Genomic DNA, 22,070 nt, shown 5'->3' on the forward strand with positions numbered 1-22,070 from the left:
CTCTATATGGTACTTTGTTTTTTAAAGCTAAAATTTACACAGAGCATCAACCAGCATAAAATGTCACAAAAATGATTCTGTGCCAATTGAGAAAACAGAAATCCTGGCGAACTGTAGCCATTAAGAGCATTTATTTATTTTTGGGTGGCTTTAAAATGTTTTAAGAGTGCTAAACATTTCCTTTCTAAGCAGGTCCTTGGTGTGTTCAGATGGCTGTAAAACAAAGGAGAAATGAGAGTAAGTTGGTCAATAAGACATTTTATTATACGTCTGTCGTCTTTATTCAAATTCTTACAGTAATATATTTGCCGAGATGACAGCTAAACCTGTCGGCTGCTCTACTTGAAGCAGACACCAGTTTCTTTTTTTAAAATCATCTTGCAACAGAAACAAAAAGCACATATGCTGTGAAATGTGACGTGATAAGTGATGTCAGGTAGGTCGTTACTCAAAAGAAAATAAAAAGTGAGTCATGTATGACGCAAAAGGATCAGAATATGGCACATTTGGTCCACGTCTGTAGTTTTATTATCTTAGAAACGTTTCCTTCCCCCCACCATCTTCAGAAACACAGCATGAGTGAGCGCTTTCCGCCTGTAGAGGGGGCTGTTCTACCTTTTCTCAATTAAAATCGGTTTATCAGCCAATCGTTTAGTTTTATTCTCCCTGGTACTGAATCTCTTACGATCTTTCCATCCAAACGAAGGGTGAAGGGAAAGTGGGTGGAGCTTCCTTGATGACTGACAGAGATGACTTTGGATATTCACAGGAAGTAGTCAGGTGTACGTCTGGTCACATGAGGCTCCCCACGGCGGGGGGCGGGGTCAAACTGAAGGCTGTGAAGTCAGAAAGAACAACTTAGTGACATAAAAAAGAAAAAAGTTTTAAAGAATATTAAGATTTTCTCAAATGTGGGTTTACATGCATTTGAAGCTCTAACAGTTCTGGATTACACTCCAACAGAATAACATGCATCCTTTCACAATAAAAGCAGACATAACAGTAAATGTGTTTTTGAAACCATCATGCTGGAACTGGAATCATGTCGTTAAGACATTTTAGCATCAACTTGCTTTCACTGGAGTCGCTACACTCTACACTCTTTAGATTTCACTGAGAATTACAATCCAAATGTGTGAACAAAAGACTGAAACATGGGAGTTTTAACTGAAACTTTGAAGTTCCTGTGGACTTACAAAGAGTATTTTAGGGTGTCGTCTAGTTCCATGATGGCTGCCTGGTTTCCACAGCGGTAGCAGTAGTTTGGAGCACTAAAAATGGTCACCACATTCTTATCATGGCCCCAGTTATAGCCCTAAAACAAAAAAACACAGGCATCACAAAACTGAAGAGGTTTATCCACCCTGATGACAGAAGACAACAGCATTCCCACTAACACACAAAAAGGGCTGTTAGAAGTGCACTCTGGGGCAGAAAACATGACAAATAAAATACCACTTCACACACTCAAAAATCCAGCTGTTGCTATGGAGACACTAGTATTTTTGGCTTATTAAAACCCACTTGTGTGGGTTTGAATTATGTTTAAAAAAAAAAATCTCAAGTTGAATATTTCAAAGAGATGATACTAAAATGTGCAGTTTCCACTCCTTCAGGCTGCTGAGGTGATGATCATCATGATCACCTCCAGAGGAGTGAATGCGGTGTGGCTTCTTGGAGGATTAACTGTATGGTCAGATTAGCTAGAAGCCACAGCAGCAAAGTGACAACTTGTTGTTCATTTTCCTTCAGAGTGGATGTTTTGCAGCGGTAAGAGACAAACTGTTGCTCTGCCGACAGCTAGGCGGGGTCAAAATAGACCTAAAGTCTATTTTTTGCAAACGCCGAGCAAAACAAACAGCAAGTGAACAAGCAGCTTGACATAGGCTGGCTGCTCACCTGAACAAAATAAACCAAGATGGTGGAAGACACTCTGAAAGAGCCAATTTTTGTATAAATCTAAGATGTTTCTCATATATTTTATAAAAGCAAGAAATAAAAACAGTTCTGAATCTAACAATGCCATTTTTGTAACCAGATAACCCCTCTGAAGACATCTTATGGAGGCGTGCATGTCCCGGGAACGCCCATCAAGTGTCACCGTTATTTGTAGGTAATGCAACCGCAGAGTGATTAAAAAAAGGGGGCATCATTTTGCCATAGCTGGCAACCAGCCACTACATTCTAACATCATTTGAATAATGTGAAATTAAATGTGTGTGTGTGACAGTGTGTGTGAGAGACAGCGAGAGAGCTCCCATTCACGCGAAACAATTCTATCGCTGTCACCGGGGGCGGAGCCTTACCTCCATGACCAGCTGATGGGCACGAGACACCAAAGTGAGACCGTTGGCATGGTTGAAGGTTTCAGAGATATCCTGTCCAAAGGTGTAACCAGCACCCCGAGGAGAAATACCCCACCCGCCACGGTCATCAGGATCAGACCACAGCAGGTCGCACATTGGACCCTAAGAGAGGCGTGAGAGGGGGAGACACGTGCACCGCATCTATCATATTAGCATTTATTTATATCACTGTGTGAAACATTTTTTTTTAATGGTGCAAATGTTGTAGAGAGCTGCACCAAACATCTTTGGCCACCATTGCACTCCAGCATTTAGACAGGACTCAGACTGCCACGTTACCTCATGTGGGACTTCCTGCAGGCGGTCCAATGCTCGTATGTGATCCAGAGTGTCTATGGAGGGAGATAGACCTCCGTGCAGACAGAAGATCTGACACACAGAACAAACATCATCAGGAAAAATTCACTGCAGGTTTGGAACTTTTGGGATTTGTGTCCAATTATCACTTCTAAAGGTTCATTTTATAAAAGCATAAAGTGCTTTTTTCCTCATGTGCACATTTCTCAAAGTGACTCTCCCACCACACTGCATCACCTGAAAATATTTAAAAACTTTTACTGTGATAAAAACAGAAGGACGGCGGCTCCTCTCACCTGTCCGTCGACCAGCGCGGTCAGCGGCAGATAGTCGAATAGGTCTGTGAAGTACTTCCACACATTGGCGTTCCCATACTTCCTCAGGCACTCGTCATAGAAACCATAGACCTGCGTGATCTGCCGTGATTCATGGTTTCCTCGCAGGATCGTGATTCGCTCCTGGAAACGAACCTGGACCACAAAGTACCCAATCACAAAGCTAGTAATCCAGCATGTGCACCTGGCACAGACAGCAATATTAGAAGACAAGGACATGAATGCAGGTCAGTGTGAGTAACAACCCCCAGCCCACCCCTGAAGAGATGCACACAATGCATTAGATATTCTCTGAAGTTGTGAACAATCAGTTGGATCTTCAAGCTTCACACTCCATCAAAACCATGTGAAAATTTGAATTATTTTACATTTTAGTCTTTCAGTAACATTGCTTAAGATTAAATTCAATATAAACTTATTTCTGAATAATTCGAAATTTACTGAAAATCTGCTTTTGACTGTTTTGTCAAAAACTTTGTGTACCAGAGGAACTCATTAACCTGCACACAGGTAATTTAAAAATAACAGAGACAAACAACATCTTTATCAAGTCAATTTCACTCTTCAGGTTGATTCAGCTGCTTTAATAAGTCAATAACTATCATTGTCGTAAAGCACGTAAAGGAAAACTTCAGACTCAAACGTTAATATTGGCCCATGTCCAGGGCGTTACCTTTAACGTGACGAGCAGTGTGACCGTCTCCACGGAGTAGTAGCCTCTGTCCACATAGTCTCCCATAAACAGGTAGTTGGTGTCTGGCGACTTCCCCCCGATCTTAAACAGCTCCATCAAATCGTGAAACTGACCGTGGACGTCGCCACACACAGTCACCGGACATCGCACCTAAGAAAACATGTAATAACAGCACGGGCTCATTTCCAAACCACTAATCATCCTATGAACTTCAACTGTATGATAAAGTAGATATTTTCTGTTTTGGATGGTTTTACAAATTGTGGCCAGCACCCAGTATTTACAGCGCATCCACTAAGTATTCACAGCACTTCACTTTTTCACATTTTGTTATGTTACAGCCTTATTCCAAAATGGCTGAAATTCATTAAGTTCCTCAAAATTCTATACACACAATACCCCATAATGACAATGTGAAAAAGGTTAGAGTTTTGCAAATTTATTAAAAATAAAATAACTAAGAAATCACATATACATAAGTATTCACAGATAATTTTGGATCCTACATTGTCCTTTGACCTCCAAATTAGAAATATTACGAGGACTGGTTCCTTCCACCTGCAAAACATAGTGACCTGTCTATGGCTGATGCTGAGACCCTGATTCATGCGTTTGTCTCTTCTAGATTGGACTACTGCAATGTTCTATTTTCTGGTTTACTGCAGTCCAGCATTAGGGGTCTCCAATAAGCGAAGTGTGCATCCCAGGCCGTGCGGTGCATTATGGGCAGGCTAAAGTTTTCAGCTACCAACCAAGCTATGCCGGCAGAAAGCATCGAAGAGTGCTGTGATTTGGATCATTTCAACCGCTGGAAAGTTGACGATTTAAAGCGTTTTTGTAAGCTCCGCGGATTGCCTGTTACAACCAGGACTACGTACGGTAGTGGACAAATGGAAAGAAGAGCTGGTTGCGCTTGCATGTGCTGCATCTGTACAGAAAGTACCGTTAGTGCCGACAAAGGAGGAAGAGAGCGCTGCTGTCGAAAATGACCAGTGCTTGTTGATAGTTGGAGAAAAACAAATTTCTGACCCCTTGATGGTTAGACAAAGTCCAGAGACTGAAACTGTGGATATTGCAGAATATTTGCTAAGCAGGGATGAGAAATAGCGACTCCGCCGGCTTCATAATGACGACAATGACGGTGAGTCTCACATATAACTTCTTTGGTGTCACGTTTGTTTTGATAAGTTGACAGACATACAATGATATGTGCATGCATGCAGTTTGTTTATAGAACATGTCAATTTTACAATATTACGTGCCACGTCATTCATGGCGCGACATTACAGTCATACACCGATGCACGAAAACGGCGGCACGGTTTCAGGATATTGACAAAATAAATGTGTGCAAAAAACTTACAATTTTAGTCCGGCTTTTACGTCCATCTGGATCTTTCTTTTTGGTGGCAAAATGAACGGAGGTTTATGACCACATTTCTTATTCTTTACGTCTTTGTTTGGACTCGGCGGAGGTTTGCAATTGTGTGTTTTCAGCCAACTTTCAAGCCTATAAATTCCGTTTGAGTATTTGAAAACAGCACAATGCGCCCCTGTCATTATTGTATGTGTCACTTAAGGCTTAAAGCCTTTGAAACAATCCCTGTAAAACCTTTAACTTTTACAGTCCGCTAATGCTACTGTATACGAAATTCAATGGGAGCAGTGTGAGTGTGGTAGCTGGGATTTTTGCCCCCGTTTGACCCACGCATGCGCAGATGCGATGCGCACTTCGCTTATTGGTTCAAAATGGTGCTGCAAGACTTTTGACAAGAAGCAGGAAGTTTGACCACATTACACCAATTTTGGCATCCCTTCACTGGCTTCCTGTCCCTGTGAGATCAGATTTTAAGGTTCTATAACTAGCCTATAAAATTGATGACACACTGGCACCTCTCTACCTAGCTGATATAATTAAACCCTATGTACCGGCCCGGGCTTTGCCTTTAAAGGATGCAAGACTAGGGTGAACAAAAAGTCTGTGGGTCATAGAGCTTTTTCTTCCTTGTTCTGTGTAATGATCTCCCTGCGTCAATAAAACAGCCAGAATCTGTGGAGACTTTCAGACTTCAGTTCAGTCTTAAGACACACTTATTTTCTTTCGTATGGCTAGCATATTGCCATATTGTGTTACTATGTTTTTTATTAAAAAAAAATAAAAATCTTTTAATTCTTTTTATTTTGTTCCCTGAATTATTTTGTGTGAAGTGCCCTGAGGCAACTCTGTTGTGATTTGGCACTATATAAAATGAATAAATTGAAAATGAATTGAATTAATCATCAGGAAAAAAACTCTAGTTTAATCTGTGACAAGATGAGCATTAAGTCTTTGTGTTGGAGAACAGTGTGACATTCTGACAAATCTCACCTCCTGAACATTTGACTCTTTAGTCAGGATCTCCTTAGCCTGCATGAGACAGAAACAGAAGGTCAACTTAATCACCTGAAACAAACAGAACATTTAAATACTGAGCAGTGAAAATAAAGATGGGAATGAACCAAATGGGTTGTAGCTCTGCACCCTTCAGTTAAAATAGCCATTCTAACATTGAGAAAGAACAGCCAAAACAGAGACCAGAAACTCCTGGAGCCAAATCTCTGGACATTGACCTTCCAAAGCCCAGGACCATGAGACACCTCCTCTGAAGGATTTTTGGTGTGTTTGAATGAATGCAATTGTTTTCTGTAGTGTCAAGAGCAACCAAAGAGACTAAACAAGAAATCCAGCAGGTATTGCATAAACATATGGATATCTCCAACCTTCATCTTTGCACTTTGAGCATCTGCATGAAAATTCAGTAAGGTATATCTTCTGTTATACATTCCAAATATGTATGAGATGGAAAAGCCCCATCAATAAACCCATAAACTGGGTTTCTTGCACTTTGCAGGTTAGAAAGTGTTATTGAATAAAGGACTGCAGCGCATATCTGCTAATGGGGAAAAGAGACAAAGTCATGTTATGCAATAATGTGCTGAATGACTTCAGAATGTTGTAAGTGAACTGGGACTATTATGATTATTGCACTCCAGAATCTGACCACCATTTCTGGAAGGACACTGATGATAGGATGGGGATCCAAGCTCAATATCTCAGTAGGTATGTGATACAAAAAAAATTAAAGTTAAAGGAATTGTAACAGAAATGGTGTGGTTGGAAAGAGCCTATAGACCTTAAAATGGTGTTTAAACATTTGTTTTATGTCACATATGAAGAAAGGTATGAGCATTTGAAGGTAGGAAGATCTTGGTAATTTTCATCTCTATGCTTAAGGGAAAAGAGGTGACCGGTGTCTCATTGTTTACGTTTCAAAATGATGGTACTCCGTCAAACCTAATTATTATCTCATTTAAATGTGTGATTTGCAACAATCCGCCATATAAACACTGTTTTCTGACAGTAGTTTCCAAACTAAAATAGATAAATAAATAAAAAATAATAAAAAAAAGACACAGCTATTTCATCATGTCCGCCGTCTTGACATCAGTGCTGCAGATCATAAAAATATGCACATGAACGCTGCGATCACCACCAAACTTCACAGCAAAGTACATAATCACATGAATTACATGTTCTATATTATTTGAAAACTGATCTAACTCACCATAACAAGCGAATGTTTGACGCAATCTTCCAATTCCATTTTTCACGGAATTTCCTAACTTCTCCTCAGCACAGGAATACCGTTTGAAAACGAGGTTGCAGGGGGAGATTTCATCTACACCATAAAATAGGGAGATTGCTGATTGTCAAAAAAATAAACACATTCCTCGAAGCATGAACTCAGAACTACTGCCCGGAAAGTCTCGCAAGCCAGAAGCAGGTGATACGTCCAATACAGCGGATGCCATATTTAGGTCATACGTGCGTGCCTAGTTTCAGCTGGTAAGCAACTGCACAATTGATTATCACACATGGTTTAGGATTACAGAGATAGATAGAAGAACTAAAGAGCAGACTCCCCATTAAGGAAGGGCCATATTGTACAGTTATTGATATAAAAGGGACCTCAACACTTGCAGGAATTTACCCCGTGCACTGATGCACAATTTGTCGTGCCAATGCGACCCACTTTGTCCTGCTGGACGCCGTGTTACATAAAATAATTATTTCATACCGGAAGACGCATTTGCTCTCAAAACGGCTGATGAAACTATTCTCTCATTGCTCCTGGAATCACAAAGAAATTATCTACAGCTGCAACTTTTCTCATGTGCTTCATGAGATGGAGAACTGATTTGGAATCGTCTCAAAGGTATTCATTTATAATATTTACATTATAATGGCTTGGTAAAACAGTTGCATTTTCAATCCTTCTTACGAGTTGGATAATATATCTGTAAAATTGTGTTTACTGTGGATTTAACATCTTGTTATAAAATCGGTCAGATGCGCTGCGGCACTGAGACACACTGACTCGCAGTGACACAGTGTTTTCGAATAGATTGAGCAATGTTCACATCTAGTTCACAAAATTAATGCGTGCCACAAATTTTTAACATTTCAAAATTTTCTTTGCACACGGCCGTGCATAGTTTATAACCAGTTTACTCTGTGGCACCGCAGATTTTGTGCTAGAACGGGGGTCAAACTGTGCAAGTGTCAAGGTGACTTTAGTCCCTTCAGCTTCTTCCCTTTTTCCCCTCAAGTCGTCACAGCAGATTTGAGGTGGATATGCATGTTGATTTGGCACAGGTTTTACACCGGATGTCCTTCCTAACGCAACTCCACATTAATGGAGAATGGACAGGTTCCTGAACCAGGAATTCCGCTCTGGAAACCAGCGCACTTTGTCCACCATCCTGTAGTGCAAATATAAATAAACACACAATCCAAGATAACATGATCAACGCTCGAGTCACTGCATAGTGTCAACGTCATTTGATGTGCCATTAATGTTTGACGGGCTTCAGGCCAATCTAAACCTTTCAAAGGTTTTCAAATGCAGTTATGTAGTATTCATCTACTTCCTGGAATTGGTCCTATGAATACAGCACAACACTTAAACCTAAATTGTCGGATAACAGAAAGACGCCAGTAGCGCGCACAGAAATTCATCTGATCTGAAAAACGATCAGAATTTTGTATCTTATGTGACAGAAAATAACCTCGGAAGAAGAGCCAGAAAAAAACTCCAATACAGTAATTAGTCGGATCCACTGTGGTGTTGTAGGCCAGTAATAAATGCGTTGGTCAGAAAAAAAACTGGGAACCTCTTACCTTCTCACAGAGTGTCCGGACCTGGTTTTCCGTTAACTGCTTGCACTCGTTTAGCTGTTCGATCCATTGGTCTAATTCTTTAGTAAAAGATTTGTCCTCCATGACAGAGGCGGTAGCCTGCTAAGCTAGCTGCGTTAGCTACACTGGCCTGTAAGCCGCTTTTAGCCTTTAGCTCTCCAGACCCGCCAAACGGGCTGATAAATTAACGATACGACCCTAAAGCTATAGAGTCGCTTAGTCAGCTTCTGTCATGATAAAATATAACTGTGAAATTTGCGGCTTAAAACCAGCTGGTGTCGTCTAGAGGGAATAAAAAAAATCGAAAATCGCCGATACGACAGAAGACAGCGACTAGCCCTAATGCTAAAAAGAGCTAGCTGCAACAACATCCGGGCTTTTCAGCAGCAGTCACCGTCGCCTCACCAGTGACACCATGTGGATGAACTAGAAACTACAAGAGTGAGATTGGTTTGTCTCCCGAATGACCGCATGACTTCACAAAAACATATGGACATCCTGACTTCATAATGACTTTAAGACGTTTGAACATGCCTAACTAGCAAATGATTCTCTTATTAATAGTCTTGTTATATGGGCACATCTACGTTTGAGGACGACGTGGTGCTTGGCTACAACACTAGATGTCCCTGTGCAACACTAAATGCATTCACACACACACACGCACACGCACACACGCGCACACGCGCGCGCCCTGGGAGGAGCTTCTATGCATCCGGCGTACTCCCCGCATGAAATCGAGCGAACCGGTCGGTGGTGATTGTGAGTGACCATATGGCTTTGTGTGGTTTACTGTCAGAATCAAACATTGTTTTGGGGGGTCATAACAACGGGCAACTGCAATGGCGCATCTAACAGAAAACCCCGCGGATAAAGAGAGGTGAGTGTTTGTCACGGCTAACTGGTTAGCCGGGCTGAGCTAAAGTCCTCGTCAGCATCTGATGGGAAATGTATTCATTTAAAGACAACATGACGCTTGACAAAGTCACTATTCATCTGAACTTCTCCTCGAGTCATTTCACAAACCTTGAAGAGTTACTATTCAGTTCGGCATTGTTGAAATGTTATGTTTACGTTTAAATAAAAAATAAAACTACGTGTTTTTTTCCCCACAGCTAACTTGCTATGTTAGCTAAAACGCTGTGAACGCCAGTGGGGAAAAAATGTAAGTTTCAGCAGAAATTAAATGTGTGCTTAAATCTAAAACTCCTTTTAACTGATAACAAACTAATTACCTCAAAAAGTAGGTACTCTGTATTTTAGCGTGCATGTGATTTGTCAATTTTTTTTTCTTAAATAGACTTTTTGGATGCTGCTGTTGGAGTACTGGAACATTTTTCTGAAATAATTCAGAATCAGTTCATAATTAATGTTTAATATTAACATAATTCATTTTATTGTGTAAAAAGAAATATGCACAATTGTATATAGTGACACATGATAACAATAGTTCTATGTAGGCTCTCAGTTGTCCAGGTGGTTTCCATAGTAGAGAAGCTTGAATCTTCGACTGGACTGGGTTGCTTGACGCGAGGACGTTTCGCTTCAAATCGTAGAAGCTTCCTCAGCTAAAATTCTTGCTCTGGTAGTCAGACTTCTGTCTGACCCTTATCGAGAGGAACAAACAGAAGCCACAAAAGCTGGAGTTTTAAACCTAACCAGACCCCTCCTACTGAGAGGCAGACTGCTATTGGCTAGTGACTGAACAATTGCTTTAATTAGCACCTATTGTGCTCTTTTTAGCACCCTCCTAATGACAGGGTAGCTGTCCCTCCTCATGATGGGACTGATGCCTCTCCTGATGATGTGAATGACTCATTACCATGAACAAAAGACTGAAACTGCGTTGACCTCAGTACCCCATTGTAAACAGGGAACAAAACGTGTCTCAGACCCCCTCCCCGGTTAAGGCTGGGTTTCAACTGCTTCACATAGAATGCCTCCTTGACCCCTCTCTCAAACCATTTCTTCTCTCTGGCTAATATTTTAACTTCCTTGTCCTCAAACGTATGGTTAGTGTCTTTAAGGTGGAGATGAACTGCAGACTGAGGTCCACTGGCGCCCTCTCTGCGGTGCTGGTATAGCCTTTTGTGTAAAGGTTGCTTAGTCTCACCTATGTAGTGTTCGTTACAGTTTTCCTGACATCTGATAGAATACACTACATTCCTCTGTTTGTAACTAGGGATCCTGTCCTTAGGGTGAGCTAATTTCTGTCTCAAGGTGTTAACAGGTTTAAAGTAAACTGGGATTTTGTGCTGTCTGAAGATCCTCTGTAGTTTTGCCCCTACTCCTGCTAAATAAGAGAGAGACACTCTTCTTCTTGTCTCTGTCTCCTGTCTGTCTGGTCTCTTTGTTCTCTGGGACTTCTGCACTTTATCCAGGGACCATCGTGGGTACCCACATACTGTGAGGGCTTTCCGGACAAGTTGTTGTTCTTTAGCCAAGTGTTTTTCTGCGTGTGTTCAGTCGTGAATCCCCATTGAAAATGCATTAATATCCAGGAACTTGGTCAATATTTTGCCCGGTTAGGAGGCGTCATGTCACTGTCCATGAAGGGATGTTGGTGTTTAGTGGGCAGCATTGGGAGTGCAGACTCTAGCAGTCATATCTAACCTCATTGTTGGTGCCTCTGGCAGGGAATCTCAGAACGAGGCTCGTCACCCACCTGACCTGCATAAATGGCGGCAGCCGGTCGACATCAAAGCCTCTAAGACCACGACTAAAACAAGGGTTTTTTTTTAATTTTGAAACATTGAGAAAGTTGCAGGACTTGCATTGATGCTCCCTCATGGTCACAGAACTAGAATGTGACCGCTGGCCACTTCCTTTCCCAACATTTAGATTTTTATTTTATTTTATTTTTATTTTTTTTTATTATTTTTTTTTACAAAATGGAAATGATCATTTTAACAAAGTTTTCTGTAGATGTTTTATGGTCTCTAGTGTTTATTGAACTATCAAAATAATGCGTTTTTGTGTTTGTTCATGCTATAAATAATCTGTGGGTGTTTCTGTTGCCTTTAAATTCTGATCTGTTTTTTCCCCCACACATCATTACAGCTCCCAGTGACCAGGATGATTGTATTTTATTTGTTAATGTTCTCTTGATGATGTTAACCTCAGTCTGTTATAATGTGTGCTGCTGCCTTTCATGGCCAGGTCACCCTTGTAGAAGAGATCTCCATCTCAAAGGGATTTTATCTGATTAAATGAAGGTTGTTATTATTGTTCTAATATTAAATTGGTTTAAACATTTCAGAAGTTGTTTGAAAGCACCGTAAACCATCTTATTGAAACTGCAGCAGAAAAGTTGAATGTTCTCAAGTCAGAGCTTGGGACAGCTCAGGGTTTCCCTTTAGTTTACAACTTAAAAAAGTGAATTGATTTGTTGAATTAGGTTTCTCTGTCAGTTAATTAACTGCTTGTTTTGCTCGGCTGAAAACATTTAGTGTTTTTGAGGTGAAGCCTCACTTTAAGGGTTAATAGGGCAAAATAATTTCCTTTGGGATAAATAAAGTTGATCTTATTCTTAATTTTGACCCACTGTTAAGTTCTTGGGTCCCTTCCAGGTCGGCTAAGAAAGGCTTGCTGAGAGTTCTTGTTTGTTGTTGTTTTGTTTCTCTTTCAGGTTCATCTGCCTCTATCCCATGTACATCAACAGTAAGAAGACGCTGGCGGAAGGTCGAAGGATCCCCACAGAGAAGGTGACGCTCCGCACTATTACCGCACGTTCCAGCTGCAGTAAATGGCACGTTTATCTACTGACAACTAGTCCACAGAAGAAAGGCAGAATCTCATCACCATCAGAAGAAATTAGCTGCTGGGTTTTCTTGTGCCGTCATTCACACGCACACCTTTGGACAATTTCAAATTGCCAGTCCACCTAACCTGCATGTCTTTGGATGTGGAAGGAAACCCACACAAAAACGGGGGAGACTCCACATAGAAAGGCCCCAGGTGGGAATTGAACCCACAACCTTCTTACAGTGAGGCGGCAGTGCTAACCACTAAGCCACCGTGCTGCCTTCACTCACACACATTTGACACATATTTCAGTTTCGGTTCAGTTTATTTATGTCTGTGCATTATTTATATGGGGCCAAATCACAACATGAATCTCCACAAAATGCATCAGAAGGGTTGGGTTGAACCTTACCAAGCCCCTCCCCCCAACAGCACATGGGAAACGGCGGACAGGAAAAAGTCCCACAGGTGCTTTTCAGGAAGAAACCACAAGCAGATCAGACTCAGAGGGGACATTACTGCTTTTATTGTTACAGTTATTGTAATATCACTGTCATGTTTAGTGTTTGCTGTGTATTATTATTTTTTAAAGGGGGAAAAAATGAAGATTGTACTTTTGGTATCGAACTTTCCATCAGCAGATTCTCAGTGTTCAAAGGTTTCTCCTCTTCACTGTCTTACTCAAGGCAAGGACATTAAGCAGCATTTGGGGATTGAACCCAACAACCTGTTCTGCTGACTGAACTATGCTGATCCTTTGGTTATAATGGATCAGTAGTTTAGCATAAATTATCAGCTGAATTGATCGCGGGGGTATTGGGGGTATTGGCAGCAAAATTTCTTTTATATGGACTGTGGCTGGTAAATGTTAAATGGACTGCATTTATATAGCGCTTTTCCATCTGCATCAGATGCTCAAAGCACTTTACAATAATGCCTCACATTCACCCCAATGTGAAGGCGCTACCATACAAGGTGCTCACTACACACAGGGAGCAACTTGGGGATTAAAGACCTTGCCCAAGGGACCTTAGTGTTTTTCCAGTCAGGCTGGGATTTGAACCGAGGATCTTCTGGTCTCAAGCCCAACACCTTAACCACTAGACTATCACCACTCACAGGGTAATGCTAACTCTAGCCTGTGGTTAGTTGATGAGTAAAGCTAACACCATGAATGTCCCCCAACATCAACTCTTTAAACGTGTCTGAGATTTTAAGTCTCATAACGCTTTGGTGTAAAGAACACAAAGGATATATATATATATATATATATATATATATATATATATATATATATATATATATATATATATATATATATATATATATATATATATATGATGTCAGAATTCACCCAGCAGCTCACCAGCTTGTGTGTGATAGCTGTGAGAAGAAAACTGGGAGGTGGTTTGCAGAAAAGTCAAATTCTTAGTAATAATCCTCCCACTGTTAAATTTAATGAGTACATTATAAATAAAGAACAACAAAAACTGATAAGATATTTAAAGTGAAGGAAACTGAATCAAATTTCAGCAGCAGAAAATGATGAACAGAGCTCCAAAAACAGCAACTTTTACATCCATTAGCTTCCTCTTCCACACGCTGGCTTCAGAGTCATCTTCAAAGGACTGAAAGCTCTGACATCCTGCTGATATACTCAACATTGTAATCCACAGACTGAGACCGGGGCTCGGGTTTACCTATGGTACGATCCGTGACTCTTCACACATAAAACAAACAGTTTAAAAGGTTAGCGAGGAGACATGACCATCTGACCAATCGGGGCGGAGCACGTTAGCTGCTACGTGACTGTGGTGAAGGTTGAACTTATTGCACCGGCTGACGGTTTGTGTTTCCAGGGTGTGGAGAATCCCTCCTGTGCTGAGATCAGAGATGTGCTGATGGCGGCGGGGATGAACGTTTACGTCGAGGTAAGCCTCCAGAGCATTTCTAGAAGAAGGAAAAGGTCACTGATTGTATTCCTGTAGCCACGGCTAAGACGGCAGGTTGTGGTGGTAGCTCATCTTCTGTCATGTTGTCTGCAGCCACTTTGCAGGACATTTTAGACTCCAAAAGCTTCTTGTTTGTTTTCAGTAATAATTGTCTTTTGGAGCCTGAGACGTAGGAGGATGGAGACCTCTCTGAGAACATCACACTGAGTCACTGTTCCGCTGTAAACCCAGATAAAGGAGTAGCAGAAAGCTATTGTTTTGGAAAGCAGAAGGAAGCTATTGTCACATGACCATTGATTAGAAGACCTTCACTCTTACCCTGGATTAAAAATTTGTGACATGTGGGGAAGGACACGCCTGTGATGTCACCACTGAGTTTAGTTTCAGGAGGCAGGACGAAGTCGTGATACAGGAATACATTCAACAAATAGTTGTGTACACAAGACATTGAGTTTGTGGAGTTTAAAGGTGCCTTGACACTTGCACAAATTTGATCCGCGCAGTGGTACACAATCTGCCCTACCAGACTTGTAAACTGTGCGTGGTTTCATGCAAGCGCGCAAAGAAAATTTTTAAATGTTCAAAAACTGTCACACATTAATTATGTGAACTTCACATGAACATTGTGAAAACAATTCAGAAACACTGTCAGTGCGAATCACTGTGTCAGCGCATCACAGCACCGCTCATCAGGACGATTATGACGAGATGTTAAATCTGTCATAAACATAATTTTACATACTCATAAGAAGGAATTAAAATACAACGGTTTTATCAAGCTATTTCAATATAGTATTACAAGTAATTACCTTTTTAGATGGTTCCAAATACGTTCTCCATGTCATGAAGCACACGAAAGAGGAAAAAACCTGCAGCTGTAGAAAATTCCTCTGTGATTCCAGAAGCAATTAGAGGTGTATTCAGCAGCCAAACTCTGAGCGTAAATGATTGAATCCACTACAAAATAATTATTTTATATAACCAAGCGGCACACAGCGGGTCGCACTGGTATGACAATTTGCACAGTAGTGTGAGGGTTAAATGTGTGCAGGTGTCAAGGTGCCATAAGCAACAACTAAAATCATCCTGATGGGCCCATGAACCTAAGGCCGGGTTCACACGGTAAAATAATTAGGCCGACAATCTTAAGGACGCCCTGACAATCGTGATGACGCTGAAGATAATCTTATCAGTTGCTCTGTGTGGTGTGTTCAGAGTGCTCTGATCTGCTCAGAAGGACGTCAGGAGTGCTCCAATCGCAAATCGGGGATATTCAACATGTTGGATTGTCTTGGCACGATATCACAGCATGTGTTGCGTCCTTCGACCACAAACAAGCACGCAGCCAATCAGAAAGCGAGGTGACGGTGACGGACACATGGAGCAGAAAATAAAATCAAAACAGCTCTTCTGACTTACCAAAAAGTCCGGTGGTCGCGCTGTCTCCACTCCTTTAAAGAACACCTTTTCTTCTTCTTTTTGTATCATTTTTTTCCCCTCTACTTTAAATAGTCCACAAAGTATCTGTTTGTTTTCTCCAAAGTCACGTTTAATATCGAGAGATTTTGCGAGATTTCCTGTCTGAGCTGGGAATGTTCGTGTGTGAAATCTGTTCGTGTGTGGTGTTGTTGTCCTCACCGTGTGGCTGAACACCACACACTGTTAGATCTATGAATTTTTTTTTTTTTTATCTTCACATGTGTGGTCTCTCAGGTTTTGGAAACCTAAAGATCATTTTAAAATCCTGTCGTGTGAACCAGGCTTAAGATCAAACCCCAGCTGTGGGTAAGTTGATGTGTAGTATTTTCTGAGATCGACTTTGGCCTTCTTTGGGTAGAAGAGGAGATGGTTCAGCTCACCAGAACACCAAAGGATAGTCTCAGTCCCAATTCAGAAGCTGCAGCCATCTAAGGCTGCATTCCTACATGTGGTGCAACCAGACTGGCTCCTTGGAATGTGGATGGCAAATGCAGCCTTCTTTCCCCTGAAAATGAAGGGCAGAGGGGATGTGTCCTTCATGGTTCAAACAATCCCAAGAGTCACTGGCTTGTTAATGTAAAAAACAAAACGAAAGCACAGTGTCGGACTGTGGATGTACGTGAATAAGTATTGAAAAATGAGTAAACAACAGGTTACCCCCAGTATGCTAGCTTGTTGTGTGCAGCTCTGTCAAGGTTGCCAGGTGACGGGTAAGGGCAGGATTAGCTAATGTGACAATAGCAAAATGCTATGTGGGCTCTATCATCTCTTTCAGAAGGGTTGGTTCCACCTCTGCGGTCTCTGTAGGATGCAGCCTCTGACCTGGGATATAGCCATGATCCTAAGGTTGTAGCACCGCCTACTGGATTAGTTTTGGAGTGATGGCTGGAAGACTCTTCTCTTGAATATCATGTTTGGGGACCTGGTTAATTTCAAAGGTCCACATGGAGCTTCACCTGTTCTTGAGAAATGTGCTGATTCCTCACTGTATCCTAACACACCTGCCACGCGCTCTGCGCTGGATGCTGCGATTATAAAATTATTTCGTGTTGGATTAATCATTTTCTCTGCAAGTTGTCTGTTGAAAACGGGTCTGATTGCTTCCTGAATCACAGAGGACCACTCCAGCAGTGCAGTTCGCATGCACATGCTGAATGAGCTGGAGAAAGCATTTGGAGCCGTCGAAAAAGGTCATCATTTGTCATGTTTACATTGTCATGGCTTGGTAAAACGGCTGCATGTTCTTTCCTTATTGTCTGCAGCTGTAAAAGTGTTTATAAATAAATTTTAATATCTCGTTATAATCGTTGATACGAGCTGTGCTCTGATGCTTGCTCTGTTCACTTCTTTACTCTACTTGACGAGCTGCATGTTGTGTTGGCGAGCAGATTGCGCTATGTAGCATGACATTTATGCGTGAAGGATTTTTTTTTTTTTTTTTCTTACATTTCAAAATTGTCTTTGCGCAAGTGCACGCACCGACGCCCTTCTCGCGCTCAGTCTGCACCCGAAAAAGAAGAGTTTACTCTCCTGCATGACACAGGGCGTACAAGTGCGTGAATTAGTCATGCAAGTGTCAGTGGGCCTTAAGTGTGTATCACAGGCCGTGATCACACTTCGCCGTGCATTAAGGCCGATCAACAGCATGCGGTGCGCTCTGTGTCCGCTTGGTTCAGATTTCAGATCCCAGTACGCTGACATCACTGACGTGGGCACAAAGTCCTCTGCAGCTTTTAAAGGCGAGTGACACACAGTCTCACACACACAGTCTGTGGTCGCCGTGTGAAATACTGACCTCAACACTTTAAGAGCTGAATGACTCAAATCTTTTTCTCAGCGGTGTTGGTTTACAGTGTTAACAGAGATCTCAGAGTTTACAGGAACTGGACTTTGTTGTTCTGAGGCTATTTGACACTTTGTCCAAGTGTTTTGGAAAACTTTGATGTGAAAACATGAACTCTAGGCTTGAGTTTGTCAGATGAAAGACTCGAGTGTGCAGCAGCCAGCCAGTGGGGAGGGATAATGATTTTGTTTTTTATTATTAATTAATTAATTAATTTTTGCCATGCTACTGCAGAGAAAATGATCATTGGTTGAATTCTTGTATTTCACAGGAGCTGATTTTTGGACTGGGGAGGACATCAGAAATGCAGATATGTTTGGTAGATTTTCTTGTGTAAATATTTGTGTTGTCTCCGTGTTTCAGAACAAAATGCATCCTAGAGAGTGGAACAGGGACGTGCAGTTCAGAGGTCGTGTCAGGATTCAGCTGAAGCAGGCCGACGGCAGCCTGTATCAGGAGAGGTTCACATCCCGTAAGTCAGTCCACCACACTCACATATGTGGTTCGACATTTCAATCTCAGCCAGTCAACTTCACCCAGGGCTCTCTCTCTCTCTCTCTATCTCTCTCTATATATATATATATGAGGTCTGTTAGAAAAGTATCGGACCTTTTTATTTTTTCAAAAACCTGATGGATTTGAATCACGTGTGCTTGCATGAGCCAACCTTGAACCTTCGTGCTCATGCGTGAACTTTTTCACACCTGTCGATTGCATCATTTTCTGGTAAGCAGCCTTTGTTTGGGACGTGTGCAGTGCACTTGGCGGATTTTCATTTCAAGGAAAAACACGGAACAACTGGAGCAGCGCCGCATCAAATTTTTCCAGAAACTGGGCAACAGCCAGGTGGAAACCATTCAGAAGATTCAGACAGCTTTCGGTGACGATCCTATGGGCATCACACAAATTAAGGAGCGGTACAACCGGTTTAAAGATGTCCGCACAACGGTGGAGAGTGCGCCGCGCTCCGGGCAGCCATCGGCATGCTGAAATGACCAGATCATTTCCAAAGTGAACGCTGTGGTGATGCGGGATCGTCGTGTGACTTTCTGAGAAATTGCGGTTGAGGTGGACATCAGCACTTTTTTGGCACATTCCACTGTGACAGAAGATTTGGCCATGAAAAGAGTTGCAGCGAAATTCATGCTGAAGCTGCTGACGGCGCAGCAAAAGCACCTTCATGTTGAAGTCTCACAGGACATGCTGTGACATGCCCACCTCTTCCACAATTTCTCGGATAGTCACACAACTGAAAAGTCATGGAAAACCGTCTGAATCATCCGAATGGTTTCCATATATATATACAAGAATCAGGAAAAAAAAATTGTGGCAGTCAGTACGGTTACTTTTTAGACCAAGCAGAGGGAAAAAAATATGGAATCATGAAAAACAAAAGAACGCTCCAACACATCACTAGTATTTTGTTGCACCACCTCTGGCTTTTATAACAGCTTGCAGTCTCTGAGGCATGGACTTAATGAGTGACAAACAGTACTCTTCATCAATCTGGCTCCAACTTTCTCTGATTGCTGTTGCCAGATCAGCTTTGCAGGTTGGAGCCTTGTCATGGACCATTTTCTTCAACTTCCACCAAAGATTTTCAATTGGATTAAGATCCAGACTATTTGCAGGCCATGACATTGACCCTATGTGTCTTTTTGCAAGGAATGTTTTCACAGTTTTTGCTCTATGGCAAGATGCATTATCATCTTGAGAAATGATTTCATCATCCCCAAACATCCTTTCAATTGATGGGATAAGTGTCCAAAATATCAATGTAAACTTGTGCATTTATTGATGATGTAATGACAGCCATCTCCCCAGTGCCTTTACCTGACATGCAGCCCCATATCATCAATGACTGTGGAAATTTACATGTTCTCTTCAGGCAGTCATCTTTATAAATCTCACTTGAACGGCACCAAATAAAAGTTCCAGCATCATCACCTTGCCCAATGCAGATTCGAGATTCATCACTGAATATGACTTTCATCCAGTCATCCACAGTCCATGATTGCTTTTCCTTAGCCCATTGTAACCAAACCCACACCGTTTGCAACATTGCGTGATGATTTACCCTCTTTTAAGAGTTTGATAATCCTCTCCTTTGTTTCAATTGACATCTCTCGTGTTGGAGCCATGATTCATGTCAGTCCACTTGGTGCAACAGCTCTCCAAGGTGTGATCACTCCTTTTTAGATGCAGACTAACGAGCAGATCTGATTTGATGCAGGTGTTAGTTTTGGGGATGAAAATTTACAGGGTGATTCCATAATTTATTCATCAGAATTGAGTGAGTCCATATTTTTTTTTTTTTTCCCCTCTGCTTGGTCTAAAAAAAGTAACCGTTACTGACTGCCACAATTTTTTTTCTTGATTTCTTATAGTGTTTCTTAAAGCCAGAAAGTTGCCATTTGAAATGACTTTAGTTTTGTGTCATGTCTGTGATCTGCTTTTTTTTTTTCTACAAAATTAAACAACTGAATGAACATCCTCCGAGGCCGGTGATTCCATAATTTTTGCCAGGGGGTGGGTGGGTGTGTGTGTGTGTATATATACACACACACACACAAAACACTCAGTTCAAATGCTTCCCAAAGTAACAAAGTGAGTAAAAACAGGATACATATATTGAAGTTGCAGTTTATTGATCATCACAGGTTGTGAGCAATTGACTGACTTCAGAATTTAAAGTATTCCAGGCCCCGCCCCCTGTGATCGCAGTGCTTCATCAGGCTCATGAAGCTGCACCAACTCGGCCACATACAACAGTGACTGAGAAGTTTTCAGCTTGATGCGGAAGAAGTTGGGTGGGGTTCTCCATCATTTGCATTCTGAAAAAGATTTCTCAGCTTTGCACCCAGTGAGTCAAAATTTCACACTTTCTCCAGAAATGTTGGTTTTTTGGAATGCAAAAGATGGAGAACCACATCCTACTGCTGCTGCATCAGGCTCAAAACGTTTGAATAGGCCATCGCATGATGGGGTGCAGACATTCAGGATTTTATAAGCCATGAGCAGAACTTTGAAATCTGTCCACAAATTAATGTCCAGCCAGTGGAGTTGTGATCAAATTCCTGAATTCAAGTCAGAACTCAAGAAGGCATATTTTGAATCATCCACAGTTACAGACTCTTACGTGGTAAAACATAAAATGAAATGTTACAAGCATAAATTCTGGAAAACCACAAAACCATGAATCAGTGTTTCAGGATATGTCGAATTACTCGAATGTTGCAACAGTAAAGTTCCACCTTGTCAATTCCACATCTAGATATAATCTCAGCAGGAGGTACAAGGTAAATGGAGCACAACAGTGGACCTAGAATAAAACCCTGAGGTGCCCCATACTTCACTCTGGGAACTTCAGAGGAGGGAAAAAAAAACACCACAACAAATAAAAGATTTCAGCCACAAAGGAATCTAACCAGAAACACTGAAGCAGTTGGCTGCAGAAGACTACAGTAGTCATCTGTGTCAAACAGCCACTGTCACCTGCGCTCTTGTTCAGATCTTGAGCCACACACATATACATATTGTCTTGAAGATAAGCAGACTGTCCGCTCTGACGTGAACTGAAGCGAGTTGTGTCTGTTGTCAGGTAAAGACGTGATGTTTTACGTAGCAGAGATGATCCCCAAACTGAAGACTCGGACCCAGAAGAGCAGCGGCGGAGACACCAGCTCCCAGCAGGGAGAAGGAGGCAAAAAGAGCAAGAAGAAGAAGAAATAGATTTTTTTTTTTTTCCCCTCTATCTTGTTGCAGATTGATTAAGGCCTCTGTGTTTTGAGCTCCCTCAGAACTGGGCTGCTGGTTCCCAAAAAGCCTCCAGCAGATGCTGATGGACTCACGTCATGTTGTCTCTGCTTCCTTTTTTGACAAAAAATAAACTTCACTTCATCATCTTCTGTCTTAATGCTTGTCTTTACAAAAAAACTATTCATTATTTCTGTCATCTGGTTGACTTATTTTATTTATTTTTTTTTTCAGTCATGTTCTCTTTGTCAAAAACCGCAGCATGTGACTTCACGTACCTGCACCTGTGATCACGCATAAAAATGTATCTTGCATCGAGTTCCTTGTCACGTGCTCGTCGCCATATTGTCTGCTGATCTGTCCTGC

At 41.6% G+C, this 22,070-nt stretch overlaps 2 protein-coding genes across 2 annotated transcripts; one reads left to right on the top strand and one right to left on the bottom strand.

Annotated features, from left to right (window-relative positions):
- Positions 1 to 238: 238 nt before the first annotated feature.
- On the bottom strand, positions 239 to 9,299 carry LOC117511325 (serine/threonine-protein phosphatase 2A catalytic subunit beta isoform). The gene is made up of 8 exons (XM_034171355.1): positions 8,913 to 9,299; positions 6,060 to 6,098; positions 3,672 to 3,842; positions 2,960 to 3,133; positions 2,646 to 2,735; positions 2,307 to 2,468; positions 1,197 to 1,315; positions 239 to 836 (listed from the first exon to the last, which is right to left on the bottom strand). Exons 1-8 carry the CDS (start codon positions 9,012 to 9,014, stop codon positions 764 to 766), a joined length of 930 nt encoding a protein of 309 aa, XP_034027246.1. The 5' UTR covers positions 9,015 to 9,299; the 3' UTR covers positions 239 to 763.
- A 345-nt stretch (positions 9,300 to 9,644) lies between these two features.
- srp19 (signal recognition particle 19) lies at positions 9,645 to 21,853 on the top strand. The gene is made up of 5 exons (XM_034171356.1): positions 9,645 to 9,810; positions 12,559 to 12,634; positions 14,534 to 14,605; positions 18,312 to 18,420; positions 21,550 to 21,853. The coding sequence occupies exons 1-5, from the start codon at positions 9,773 to 9,775 to the stop codon at positions 21,678 to 21,680; spliced, it is 426 nt and encodes a 141-aa protein (XP_034027247.1). The 5' UTR covers positions 9,645 to 9,772; the 3' UTR covers positions 21,681 to 21,853.
- The last annotated feature ends 217 nt before the right edge of the window (positions 21,854 to 22,070 follow it).

Source organism: Thalassophryne amazonica, chromosome 5, assembly GCF_902500255.1.
Source record: "Thalassophryne amazonica chromosome 5, fThaAma1.1, whole genome shotgun sequence".
Lineage (NCBI taxonomy): Eukaryota > Metazoa > Chordata > Actinopteri > Batrachoidiformes > Batrachoididae > Thalassophryne > Thalassophryne amazonica.

Excerpts from the sequence above, each read along its gene's own strand:
- srp19 (XM_034171356.1), top strand. The coding sequence starts at position 9,773 with ATGGCGCATCTAACAGAAAACCCCGCGGATAAAGAGAG. Across the intron at positions 14,606-18,311 it reads GGATGAACGTTTACGTCGAG|AACAAAATGCATCCTAGAGA; the intron begins GTAAGCCTCCAG and ends TCCGTGTTTCAG. Across the intron at positions 18,421-21,549 it reads TCAGGAGAGGTTCACATCCC|GTAAAGACGTGATGTTTTAC; the intron begins GTAAGTCAGTCC and ends GTCTGTTGTCAG.
- LOC117511325 (XM_034171355.1), bottom strand. The coding sequence starts at position 9,014 with ATGGAGGACAAATCTTTTACTAAAGAATTAGACCAATGGATCGAACAG. Across the intron at positions 6,099-8,912 it reads TCCGGACACTCTGTGAGAAG|GCTAAGGAGATCCTGACTAA; the intron begins GTAAGAGGTTCC and ends TGTCTCATGCAG. Across the intron at positions 3,134-3,671 it reads CACTGCTCGTCACGTTAAAG|GTTCGTTTCCAGGAGCGAAT; the intron begins GTAACGCCCTGG and ends TTTGTGGTCCAG.